The 13,074-nt window shown below is 45.2% G+C and overlaps 1 protein-coding gene across 1 annotated transcript in view; it reads left to right on the top strand.

Moving 5' to 3' along the window:
• NCAPG2 (non-SMC condensin II complex subunit G2) overlaps positions 1–13,074 on the top strand; it is a 52,934-nt gene that overhangs the window by 26,363 nt on the left and 13,497 nt on the right. The window contains exons 12-19 of the mRNA XM_015428985.1: positions 427–606; positions 2,014–2,166; positions 4,066–4,288; positions 5,584–5,687; positions 6,644–6,817; positions 8,089–8,159; positions 8,332–8,485; positions 8,608–8,781. Coding sequence (XP_015284471.1) covers positions 427–606; positions 2,014–2,166; positions 4,066–4,288; positions 5,584–5,687; positions 6,644–6,817; positions 8,089–8,159; positions 8,332–8,485; positions 8,608–8,781 — 1,233 coding nt within the window. The remainder of the gene's footprint in view (positions 1–426; positions 607–2,013; positions 2,167–4,065; positions 4,289–5,583; positions 5,688–6,643; positions 6,818–8,088; positions 8,160–8,331; positions 8,486–8,607; positions 8,782–13,074) is intronic.

The raw sequence follows: 13,074 nt of genomic DNA, 5'->3' as shown, positions 1-13,074 counted from the left end.
AATGTTTAGAGCACAACCCCTCTCTAGAAATGAATGTGAGGCGTCCGAAAACACAGTAGGGAGCCCTTGTGCAGTTCCAGTTCATTTCAACTGACGCATAACAATGCAGTCCTATACAGAGTTACTCTAGACTAATCCCATTGACTTTAATGGTTTTAGGCTACATTAACTCAATATAGGACTGCATTGTTAAACTAACTAATGAAATGTTAATGGACTAACTACAGAAGATTGATTCAGGTGGGTAGCCGTGCTGGTCTGAAGCAACAGAACAAAGTCTGAGTCCAGTGGCACCCTTAAGACCAACAAAGCTTAATAATGAGTATAAGCTTTCGTGAACAAGTGTGCATGCACACAAAAGCTTGTGCCCAGAATTAATATGTAAGGAGATGATACATTGTTCATGGCTGTTCTTTCTGTTTGTAGGCTCTCCTGGAAGATCCTCACCCTCTGGTCCGCTCAACAGGGGTGCTTGGCGTCAGTAAAATAGCATTCAAATATTGGGAGTTGATTCCTGCCACGGTGCTTGCTGACCTCTTAAAAAAACTAGTTGAAGACCTTGCTTTTGATATAACTTCAGCCGATGTTCGCTGCTCTGTTTTTAAAGTAAGATTAATTTAGTTATGTAGACTCTCTGCTGTGTTTAGTTTCTCATTGATTTGAGGGCATATTAATTACATTTCACATCACTTCGTTCTTGAAACAGAATGACTGCTGCTCCTGAATGTAACATGCAAACAGGGCCCTGTGAAGATTGGCAGGGGACCCGGAGCAGAGTTGTACATTCCTTTTGCTCAGCACAGAACACATGCACCACACAGGCAACATGCACATTGCCTTATGCTCATACCTTCTCTTCCCATGTAAGGGCAGTGGCAGCTATAGTGAGGCCAAGGCTGCTAGCTTTGGGGACTTTGACCCCATTAAACACATGGGAGGAAAGGGCTGTGGCTCAGTGGAAGGACACTGTTTTACATGAAGAAGGTCCCAGGTTTAATCCTAGCATCTCTAATTCCAGGTTCCTTTCTGTGCCTGAGACCTTAGAGAGCTGCTGCCTGTCAAAACAGACCACATTAAAGTTGACGGACCAAGCACTCTGACTCTGTATAAGGCAGCATCCCTCATTCTCTGTGGATTTGGGCTGGGCTGATAGAAGCCAGTTGGGTGAAGACCAGTGGGGGGGGGGATTGGTGTAAGTGTGCTGTGTAAATCAATGTGTCTTCCTTAACTTAGACCACTGGCACATCTTGCAATCCTTAATCTTGCTTGGCTTTCTACAGCCACCACCTTCTATTTTTTTTAAGACAGCCCCTGTGTATCTTAAGAGGGGAGAGGAGGTTGGAATTTTCAGTAGGGTTGCCAACTGGCCTGTAGAAGAACATCCTGGTCCTTTAACAGTGGTTTGACGCGTGGAAAGGTCTTATGCCTACAGGTAAATAACATCACCTGGTAAATAGTATTTCCAATCAGTCTTGGTTAAAGGTACAGAATGTTTTTCTACAGGCCCATTGGCAACCTGTGCTTTCGGGTATATAATAGTCTGCAAACATCATACAAGTACCACTATGCTGTTTTGCAGATATGGGCTGGTGGTCCCTTTGTGATTATATCTAGTAGAAGTGAGGAAACTAACGATAAAGTTAGATCCAGAGCAGAAACGGTGGTTAATCTAATAATACCTGAAATTCGAAATAAAAACATTAATAGGTATATTGGACTTTTAAAAAACTTGTGCTCCATGCCTTCCCAAATATTCTTTTCTGTCTCTGTTCCAGTAGAGCTTTACTTTTACATAAAAGGAATATTAAATGGAGAATTTTCTAAGCGTGACATATGCCGCTTCGCATTAAACACCACATTTTAGTCAAATGTGTTGCTTTGCTTTTTCCCCTGTTGTTCTCCAAAGCCAGTTCTCTAAGCTGCATGCGCTTAGCAATTAGAATCGTTTCCATTCTGTATTCCCTGTTTTCTGGCGATAACCTTTTTACTGGTGGTTTCTTTTCTCTATTGTAGTGCTTGCCGATAATTTTGGACAACGTCCTAAGCCACCCGTTATTGGAACAGCTCCTGCCAGCCCTGAAATACAATCTCCATGACAATTCTGAGAAAGTTAGAGTGGCTTTTGTTGATATGTTGCTGAAAATTAAGTCTGTCAGGGCTGCAAAGGTAGGATAAATTAGGTTTGCTGGGCTGCACAGAACAAGGCAATTTATTTTGCAAAATGTGCATTCATCAATACCGTGACAATCCTAAGAGGAAAAGGAGGCGTAAGGAATGCATTAGATGTTTGCTCCCACCTATTTACTTATTGCTGCATTTTAAATTGAGCATTGCCTACAAAAAACGGATGCATGTTTTCCTCAGGTTTTCTAATAAGTATCTTAATTGTAGCCTTCCAGTTAAGGAACAACTGAGAGGTGGGTGTTTTAATGATCCTCCGGACAGTTTTTAAAAATCATGTGGCCTCGTTCTGAATCGAGTAACGAGTGGCTGGTGTTTTTGTTGCTGCAAAAAAAATAATAAACTGCCTCTAAATGGAAAAGATTTGAGACCCCTGCTGTGCATGATTGAGGATCAGGAATGCTGCTGAATTGGTTAGAAAGGTGTGGAAGCAGGAGGAACACCAGCAAACATCAGAGGGAAACAGTGCTAGTTATTACTTAGGGCAGCGAATCAGATGAGACGGCGTAATGTTAATAGGGGCAATTTCTGCCTATCATATTCTTATCCCCACCCTTCCTCCAGGGGGCTCAAGGTTCTTTCCTGCCCCTTTGACCTGTGCTCTGTGAGTTAGGTGAAGGTGTGAGAGAGTGATGGGCCCAGGGTTGTCCAGGCAGCTTCATGGTGGGGCGGGGGGTTGAAACCAGATCTCCCCAGTCTATAGCTCATTCTGACCACTGTGTAGCACACTGACAGTAGAGTGTGTGTGAGCCATGGAGTGTTCAGTGTATTAGCTGAGAGTGGCGTTGTTACAAAGGCAATGCAAATGTGGGGGGGGGGAATCTTAGAAAAATCATTTATTTCTGTAAGTGTGCTTGGATTTGTACCTCTTGTTGAATTTTTTGTGGTCTCTGTTTTTATCGTGTGTTTGCCTGGAATGTTCTGAAAAGGGGGGTTTTGTTTTTAAAAACCAGACAGAGTATCTGTGTCTTTGGCTTGAAAAAAGGCGGTGGTTGCTTTTTCAGGCATTGTGCCGCCATGGCTAGGTATGTTGATAGGATGCTTGAAAGACCGGGGGGGGGGGGGGGCCCTTTTTTAAAGAACTACTAACTTGGGGGCTGATTTGAATGTTAGTTCCCCTCACATTGCTTCTCTGTTGGGGTGAGATGGGGAGTGGGCCTCAGGCTCCCATGCTCCCTGCATGTAGACATGAAGGCTGTTATTAGAATGCAGAAGCCCTTGACCCAGCATTGAACCTTATCCAGATTATATGCCCAGATTTAAGTGAGAGGCCTTCCTTACATAAATGTGGGGTCCTTGTTTTGCTCTTTCACCCATGTGTGGTAGGAGGGGTGGGAAGGCCCTCTACTGGTCTTGCAGCTCCTTTTAGCTGGGAGTGGTGTGATGGGGGAGAAATGTCTAAGCAGAGCTCTCAGTACTTGGTACTTGGCTGTTGCACAGAAATGGAAGCTCAGGAGACTTTGTCTTCTCAAGTTGGTATGATAAGCCCCAAGTGAGAACATGCAGTCGTCAGAGCAAGAGCATGTTTTCCTTGCTACCTGTTTTATACCCTAGGTATGCTGGCCACTGGTACAGCACACAGGTGATGTTGCTTGTGCCCTGCTTGTTCATCTAAACTACCAGGAAAAGGGACATACAGAGAAGGATACCTGGGCTTCATGCAGGACTAGTGAAGGCAGGCAGTGGGAGCAACTGGCTGATACGAACACATGAAAGGTGAAGCTAATTTACAGAAGTGGGTTTTGAACAGAGATTTCAGAGGGAGCAGCGTGAGAACTGGCCAGAAGAAACAGCTGGTAAGCTCGCAGGTAGTACATCAACAGGGAAAAGCAGAGAGAGCTATAAAATGTAGTCATGATAACATGTTTTTATTCCCCACACCAGTTTTGGAAGATCTGTCCTATAGAGCATCTCTTGACTCGCCTTGAGATCGATTCACGGCCGGTGTCACGGCGCCTAGTAAATCTTCTGTTCAGTTCTTTTTTGCCTGTTGATCAACCTGAAGAAGTGTGGTGTGAGCGCTGTGTCACGCTAATCCAAATGAATCCAGCCGCGGCAAGGAAGTTCTATCAGTATGCTTACGGGTACACGAGCCCAGCCAACATAGGTACAGTTCTGAAACAATCTGCTCATTTTATTAACCTGATTTTCTTTCATATTGTTTGTTTTAATATATTGTTATGCTGCTACAGACCAATTTCCGAAAAGCTGCAGTCCATGAAAAGTTGTTCCCAGTAAAAACCGCAGTGGGATCTTGCTATCTCCAGCATTTCTTGCTTCATTCTTGTGCACAATGTGCCAGGCACCTCAAAAACTGCTGCATTCACCACATAGATCTGTATCCCTTTTTTAAAGCTGTTTTATTTCATAGCCATGAGAGCTATAAAGCCTTGTCATATGTGTCCTGGTTTGGTGCTGTAGCATACAGCCAGGAGGATAGGGAATGTCCCCAGGAAAAGCAGATACGTCTTTCCCTTGGGACAACAATGGGTTGAGCATTGGAAGCCAGCCATGCAGATGGTGAGGTGTGTGCAGTGCTGCAATGACTAGACAGTTCTGTGTAAACAGAAGATTCTAAGATGCCTTTTCTAAAGGGTTGAATGCAGAGCCATTTTGCACCAGAGCGGTAGAAGTAGCATGTTCCATGCTGGACTTTATTCATTAACTTCAGGTCTTCCTTGCAGTGTTGGACCATCTTGAAAAAGTTTCTGTATCTGCACTTGGAGAGTCTGCTTCCTGTTTAAATATGCTTAAGAATGAAGGATAGGGTAAAAAGTTCTTAGAACATTCCTGTAAACCGCCCAGAGACCCCTAGGGGTTAGGGCGGTATAATAAGTCGAAAATTAAATAAATTAATTAATAAATAAATATTTAAGACTTAGTACTAAAGTCTGTCGGTCTGCTCACTTCTGCTTTTGCTCAGTTCTCTATAGAGTAAACAGCAAAAAACTGTTAGGTAACTTTTATAGCAAATGCCTACACAATTAGTAATGCCTTCTGGAGAATTCTGTGCCAGAAGGAAGAGGGGAGAGATGCTGCCTCATGGGCTTGGGTTCATGGTCTGCATGGCCATTGAGTAATACAGGGTTTTAATGGCGGCCACATCTGCATAATTTCTTTTAAATTTTTTAATGTGTATGTAGATTGTCATTCTAACAAACTTGCTGAAGGTGACTTAGAATAATTTAAAATCACAAAACAATAAGGTATAAATGTCTAAGCAGCATATTTTGATTTATTTTTCTCTTGTTATTTAAGTGAAAATGTTAAATAGAAAAAATATTTTAAATGAAGCATTATCTGAAATTAATGCACTATAATCTTATTATTATAAATCAATAGCTCTGTTGTCCACTGCTTAAATTATTCAAGTAATCTTTTGTACTTATACCTTAATTTTAGCAAAGTTGATGCTTACCATTCAGAGCTGTGTGAATGCCTGCATCCAGGAACGATTAAAGGCATGTGACAGTGGGGATGAAGACAGTGAAAAAGAGAACACAAGTGTAAGAATGTAACAGTACACACTCCAATACAAAAACGTTGATTCGTTCTGAGGAGTCAGCAGGCATAGAATTTTTTTTTCTCTTTGGAAGAAATTAGAGCAAAGATTAGTTCACGTCTCAGTTTCTCCAAAATATTTTTGTTCTTTTGTTTCCCCTCCATTTCTGACTCTTGATAAATTATGGTTGTTAGAAGCTGAAGACTGTGTCAAGACCATTCCTTGTCAAATAATCTAGACATCAGGGTTGCATCACAATAGCGGATTTTTTTGAAATTTTACATTCATTTGAAATGTGTTTGCAGCCAGATTCTTTTTTAAAATCTGTCTCTGGGATTAGGGTTGTACCCCTCTGAATATATACTAAGGGTCACATTTCTCATTTTGGAGGTTTAGGTTTGATAGGAAAGTAAATATTGCATATATTTCTGTATACCCCCCTTGAAATGTTTTTCTTTTTCATGGATTTGGTTTCTGGAAATTTTACATCTCTAGTGTGGTCCCCCAGTTCTGAGGCAGGCACTGTACCTTGTGTAACATTTCTGCTGCTGCTGGCAATGTCTGAGGTGGCCCTAGGCACTGAGTTCTGACAACTCATACACAAAACCCAAACTGAGCTATATGTTTGGTATATTTGGCCTAGATGTCTTCCAATGAGACTCAATTAGTTAAAGAGTAAATGTATTGCCTTCTGTAGCTATTGGGAAGACTCATTCCTAAATGCCAACTTATGTTCTCTTTCATTCCTCTGCCAGCGGCTGCATCTCTTGCTATCTATACACCTCTTTTTCCACTGACTTCTCTTTCTTCATGTCATTCTCTTTCTGGAAATTAAATTTACATCTTTGGTATTAAAATGTGCAGGTGTTTGGAATGTCTCCTTCTGTTTCTTTTAAGTCTAATCTGAGACACATTATTCAAAGCAAACTACATGCTAATCCTCAAACATTTACATTTCAGATGCCAAATAATGTGCTGTCTGTCGCTGACATACCTTCCATGGGAGGTTTACTCGAGGTTGTTGTAATTCTCTGGAGAAGCATTCATAAAGTACTCGATCGCAACAAAGGAGCGAAAAATCATATAGTCAGGAAATTTGCTTCTGTGCTTGGAGAATATTTTAAAACATTTACGGTAAATCTTTTAAGCTTAAGCTATACGTGTATACGATAATATTTCTCTAATAAGCTTTGTTCTGTGTTTTAGGTCATCCATAAATAGGCGTGGGTTTGTAGTGGGAAGTGCCATCGAGTCACAGCTGACTTATAGTGACTCTCATGGAGTTTTCAAGGCAAAAGATGTTCAGAGGTTGTTTTCTGTTGCCTGCCTCTGTGTAATGATCCTGCACTCCCTTGGGGGTCCCCCATCCAAGTACTTACCAGGGCTGACCCTGCTTAGCTTCTGAGATCTGACAAGATTGGGCTAGCCTAGGCCATCCAAGTCAGGGCAGGCATGGGTTTAGGGGCAGGGAAAGGGAAGGAATGAGCAGAGTAAGAAATGGGAAATTTGAGGTGTGTCCGTGTGTGTGTGTGTGTGTGATAGTCAGTAGCAGGAATAAGCAAAAGGATGACATCTCTTTGAAATGCAAGAATGTTGCCTCAGATCACTTATATTATTATTGCATAGTTGCAAACCGGTAGCAGACCACATAAATCCGCCATTCAGATGGTCCTTCAGAATATCATAGTTGGCCTTCCCTCAGATGCGGAAAGCACAGTTTGAAGTGGCTCTCAACTCTGAGACTTTGCAGCAAATTATGATTTCAGGAATACGAAAGTGAAGTCCCGTGGGGAGAACCGAGGCAACCGTATCAGAATCCCTGGCTTGCTTTCAGTTCTTCAACTCTGGTCTGAAGGATTTTCTGAACTGAGCTAAAGAGATGTAGAATGTTGAGACTGCTGCATGGAAACACAGTGTTTTTCTAGTATTCTCACATTGAGGATGCCAGTGACAGCGTTTGCTTCAACTTATTTTAGGGCATTTGCTCTTTTAGCATATGCCTCTGAATATATCCTGAATAATTCTGTTTTCACTCATAGAGTTGGATGAGTGAATCTTCTCAGTCAGAACTCTTTAAAAGCTATAATACCTTGTAAAGTATTTATGAAGTTGTGAAGACATTTGACCAGACTGAACCTCCCATATAGTGTCAGATTTTTATTACAGTTTCTAATGTTATTGTTTATGTTTAGATTTGTACTGTACTTAAGGCAGCCCAAGCCGATGGGCCCAGATGATGGCATAACCTCATATTGCTGTGCTTTTAATGAATGGCCATTTTTGCCCCTGTGAAAATGAAAGGGAGTTTGCTTGAAACATATAGTACTCTTTCTTAGAATAGATTTCTTTATTAAGGTATTACTAATTGCTTGTAACATTTTATTTGTCGTCTTCCTTGTTTCTAGGATGATCGCTGTATCTCTCCACTGCTTATCCTAGCATCTTTCATGCCACCTGCTGCTATTCCTGCATTCAGGTATGTCTTAGTTTAAAAAGCAAATGTAGATGGAAATTTCTGCCAATTATGTACTGCACAGATTTTATTCTTTTAAGGCTATTCAGTATTCTGTTAAGGGTATTGAATTCTGTAGTCTTTGAGATTTTCATGTGCTTCAGTGTCTCCACTATAATTTTTGCATTGTTTCTAGTTGTGGCGTGATCTCTAAACTGAGGAATCTGGCAAATGGTGCTACTGATGAGAAATACTCTACTCTAATAGACTGCCTGTGTCGTTGGGGGAAAGTGGGCCATGTTCTTGAATTAATTCATGATTGGATAATTGCTGAGCCAAGCACAAGAGAGGTATGCTATAAAAAAAGGTTGTTCAAATGGCTTATGCAAATTTTTAGTTGATTGCCTTATTTAACATTTGCTCAGCACTTTGTACTGCTTAACAATGAAGGGTCTTTTCTACCTGTGCCTAGAGTAACGAGACTTCTAAGCGCCGAGTACGTATCCAAGAAATGCATGAATCAAAACCAGAATTGGCACTTGATTATGCAGAGTACTTACTAACTCATCACATGAATCGGGATTGTCTTCTCTCTCTCCCCAAAGAGAAACTGAGCCAGTTTTTGAAAGTTCTTCAAACGGCAAAGGTATAGCTTCTTTTCCTTCAATATTGTGTGATAATTATTATAAATCACTTGTTGTTGGAGAATAGTTTTTATGGTTGCTCCAGATCGTGGTTGCTTTTCTCTTAGATAACCCCTTTTCGCATGTCATTGTTGTCAGTGGATCTCTAAAGCAGTTCATTTCAGTGTACACAGAAAAGACTTTGTATGCTGTCTACAGCTCACCTTTATGGTCCTATCCATCTTGGCTTAGATGTGGTACTGTGCAATGCCAGGTCAATTAACAATAAGACAATGGTCCTTAGGGACTTCATTACGGAACAACAGGCTGACCTGGCTTGCGTGACCGAGACCTGGGTGCGGGAAGGGGAGACGGTAGCTCTCTCCCAGCTTGCCCCACCTGGGTTTTCGGTCCTCCACCAATCTCGGACTAGGGGGCGGGGGGGGGGAGTGGCGATATTTGTACGAGAGTCTTTCTCCTTCAGGGCGCTCCCGGCGGTGGAGATCGAGGGCGTAGAGTGTGTTGGCCTGGTGCTGGAGGCCGAGGAGAGTTTGGCAATCTGGCTAGTGTACCATCCGCCTAACGCGCCGGCCAGTAGCCTGCCGTCCCCACTCGAGGCCATATCAGGCTGGGCGCTAGAGCACTCTAGGCTTTTAGTCCTGGGTGACTTATATGTCCACGCCGATGACGCGGCATCGGGTCGGGCTACGGACCTAGTGACGTCCATGGAGTTGCTAGGACTCTCCCAATGGGTGTCGACCCCCACGCATCAGGCTGGGCACATGCTCGATCTGATCTTCGTGTCCGGGATTACAGTGGACTGGATTACTGCGAAAGCAGTACCATGGTCGGACCACTATGCCCTGAAGGCTCGTGCAAATGTCCCGCCCCGACCCCGTTTAGGCAGCGAGCGGATTCTAGCTCACCCACGGAGCCTACTGGACCCAATGCGGCTTCAGATGGCTCTGCGGGATCCGATGCCCCCTGGCGGCTCGCTGGATGAGCTCGTGGATGACTGGCATAGCCGACTTTCTACGGCCATCGACGTGATCGCTCCCCGGCGCCCTCTGCGCCCTCGCTCTAAGCTGGCCCCCTGGTATACCCAGGGGTTGCGGCTTATGAAACAGGAGCTTAGACGGTTAGAGAGATGGTGGCGCCGAGCTCGCAACAAGGCTACAAGAGCATCTTATAGGACGTTTATGAGATCCTATGAGGTGGCAGTCAAGGCTGCGAAGAGGGACTTCTATGCAGCCAGGGTTGCATCTGCTAGCTCATGCCCGGCCCAATTATTTAGAACGATTCGATCATTGACAGCTCTGCCTCAGGGCGGACAAAACAGTAGGGAATTGGATATTGGCTGTGAGGCTTTTGCGACCTATTTTGCAGATAAAGTCTTGACGCTCCGCCGCGACCTCCCCGCCACAGTTGATACAGTACGTGAACTTGAGGCCCCTTGCACGGCTTCGCCGGGTTTTGGGAGCTTTGACCGGCTCAACCTGGAGGAAGTTGATAGATTGCTCGGGTCTGTACGCCCAACCACTTGTTGCCTGGATCTGTTCCCCTCCTGGCTCATTAAAGCGGGCCATGAGGGGTTTTGAGGTGCCTTGAGGGAGATTATCAACAAGTCCCTCTCAGAGGGACGGTTCCCCGAGGCACTTAAGGAAGGGATGGTCCATCCTCTCTTGAAAAAAACAACTTTGGACCCGGCCGAATTGGCCAGCTATCGGCCGGTGTCCAATTTGCCTTATTTGGGCAAATTGATTGAGAGGGCCGCGGCGGTACAGCTACAGGGCTTTCTAGATGACGCTTCCATCCTTGACCCATTCCAGTCCGGCTTTCGCCCAGGGCATGGGACGGAGACTGCTGGTTGCCCTTACTGATGACCTCCGTAGACACCTGAATCGAGGCGGTGTGGCGGCATTGCTGTTGTTAGATCTGTCGGCCGCATTCGATACGGTCGACCATCAGCTGCTGGCCCACCGCCTTGCCGACGTGGGGATTCAGGGACTCGCCTTACAATGGCTTGTCTCTTTTCTCCAAGGTAGGGGACAGAGGGTTAGGCTAGGGGAACAGCAGTCCCGGAGGCACCTGCTTGAATATGGAGTGCCTCAGGGGGCAGTGCTCTCCCCGATGCTATTTAACATATATATGCGCCCCCTCGCCCAGATTGTCCGGAGGTATGGGCTTGGGTGTCATCAATATGCCGATGACACCCAGCTCTATCTGATGTTGGGCAGCCAGTCGGATTCCGATCCAGAAGACCTTCACCGGGCGTTACAGGCCGTGGCTGGGTGGCTCAGGTTGAGTTGGCTGAAGCTGAATCCGGCGAAGACGGAGGTCCTGTGCCTGGGTCGGGGAGGCATGGGATTAGGGCTCCCACTCCCGGCCTTCGACGGGGCGCCGTTGGTGCCAGCTTTGGAGGTTAGGAGTTTGGGAGTGCTCCTGGACCCCACCTTAACGATGGAGGCCCAGGTGGCGGCCACCGCCAAAGCAACCTTTTATCATCTACGGCTGGTGCGGCAGTTGGTCCCCTTCCTTAGCCGCGATGATCTAGCCACAGTGATCCACGCGACGGTCACCTTGAGGCTAGATTACTGTAACGCTCTCTACATGGAGCTGCCTCTGTCGCAAATTCGGAGGCTGCAGCTGGTGCAGAATGCAGCGGCCAGGCTGGTAATGGGGGTCCCAAAATGGGATCACATCCAGCCTGTACTGAAAGTGCTGCACTGGCTGCCTATAGCGTTCCGGATTCGCTTCAAAGTGCAGGTGCTTACCTTTAAAGCCCTACATGACCAGGGTCCAGCATACCTGAGGGACCACCTATCCCCATACAGGCCCCAAAGAGCACTTCGGTCGGGGTCACAACCCCGCCTAGTGACCCCGGGACCTAAAGAGGCCAGGCTTGCTGCCACAAGGGCCAGGTCCTTTTCGGTGGCGGCTCCTACCTGGTGGAATGAGCTCCCGGAGGAGATCAGGGCCCTGCGGGACTTTTTACAGTTCCGCAGGGCCTGCAAGACGGAGCTCTTCCGCCAGGCTTTTAAGTAGGAGCCGCCGCCGCCACTATGACCACCATCGTGCACTGCAGAACAGCACCGTCGGGGTGGGCTGATTAGCCAACTGGGAACATCTTGGCCTATGGCACCCCCTCTTTCTGTTGACCTCACGGTGAGATTGAATAACAAGTGGGTATTTTAACTACCGATGCATCCTGTAAGATTGAACTGTGTTTAAGTGTTCAAATTGTGTAATTTTATCACACCTTGCGTGCCTAAATTGTTTTAATGTGTTATATTTTATTGCACTGTAAGCCGTGTAAGCTGCCCTGAGCCCGCGTGCGGGGAGGGGGGGTATAAATGAAATGAAATAAATAAATAAATAAATAAACTGTGGTCTGGCGGTATGTGAATGAGCTGTTTGGCAAGACTGGTTTTCAGAGGAAGCACAGCCATCGTGCTGGTTTGGATGCAATGCAGAACCAGGGAGGAGGGAATCACACAATTTAATTATTTATTCCATTTATACCCCGCCCTCCCCGCCAGAGCAGGCTCAGGGCAGCTTACAGAAGGATAAAACATAAGTAAACAATTCTAACATAGCTAAAGAAGAAGAAGAGGAGATTGGATTTATATCCCGCCCTTCACTAGCCAAAGGTGTCTCAGAGCGACTTACAAACTCCTTTCCTTCCCCTCCCCACAACAGACACCCTGTGAGGTGGGTGGGGCTGAGAGAGCTCTGACATAAACTGCTCTTTTTCGAGAACAGCTGTGCCAGAACTATGGCTTGCCCAAGGTCATCCAGCCAGGTGCAAGTGGAGGAGTGGGGAATCAAACCCGGTTCTCCCAGATTAGAGTCCGCGCACTTAACCACTACACCAAACTGGCCCTGCCCTGCGGAAGACATCAGGGCCCTGTGAGACCTCTTGCAGTTCCGCAGGGCCTGTAAAATGGAGCTCTTCCACCAGGCTTTCGATTAGGAGCCACCACTGATGAATGAGCATTAAGAACCCTTATGGATGCTGGCCTGTACAGCAACCGCCATCTATACTGATCTGTATTTTACTTGTATATTGTTTTATGTGGAATTTTTATTGGGATTGCATTTATGCATTGTGTTTTATTGTATTTTAACTGTTGTATGCCGCCTTGAGCCTGCCTGTGCAGGCAAGGCAGGATATAAATAAAAAAATAATAAATAAATAAATAAATTAAATTAAACTATCTAAAAAGAATCCAATGTCATAAAGTGCTAGCCAGATGAAAACTAAATAAGTGAGTTTGAGACTCTTTCTGAACCAGGCTTTGTGGCCCAAGGCCTAT

Source organism: Gekko japonicus, unplaced genomic scaffold (assembly GCF_001447785.1).
Source record: "Gekko japonicus isolate JY-2015 unplaced genomic scaffold, Gekko_japonicus_V1.1 scaffold1303, whole genome shotgun sequence".
In the NCBI taxonomy this organism is placed as follows: Eukaryota; Metazoa; Chordata; class Lepidosauria; order Squamata; family Gekkonidae; genus Gekko; species Gekko japonicus.
The sequence above is the reverse complement of the archived record's forward strand: the minus strand, read 5'-3'. Positions and strand labels throughout refer to the sequence as shown.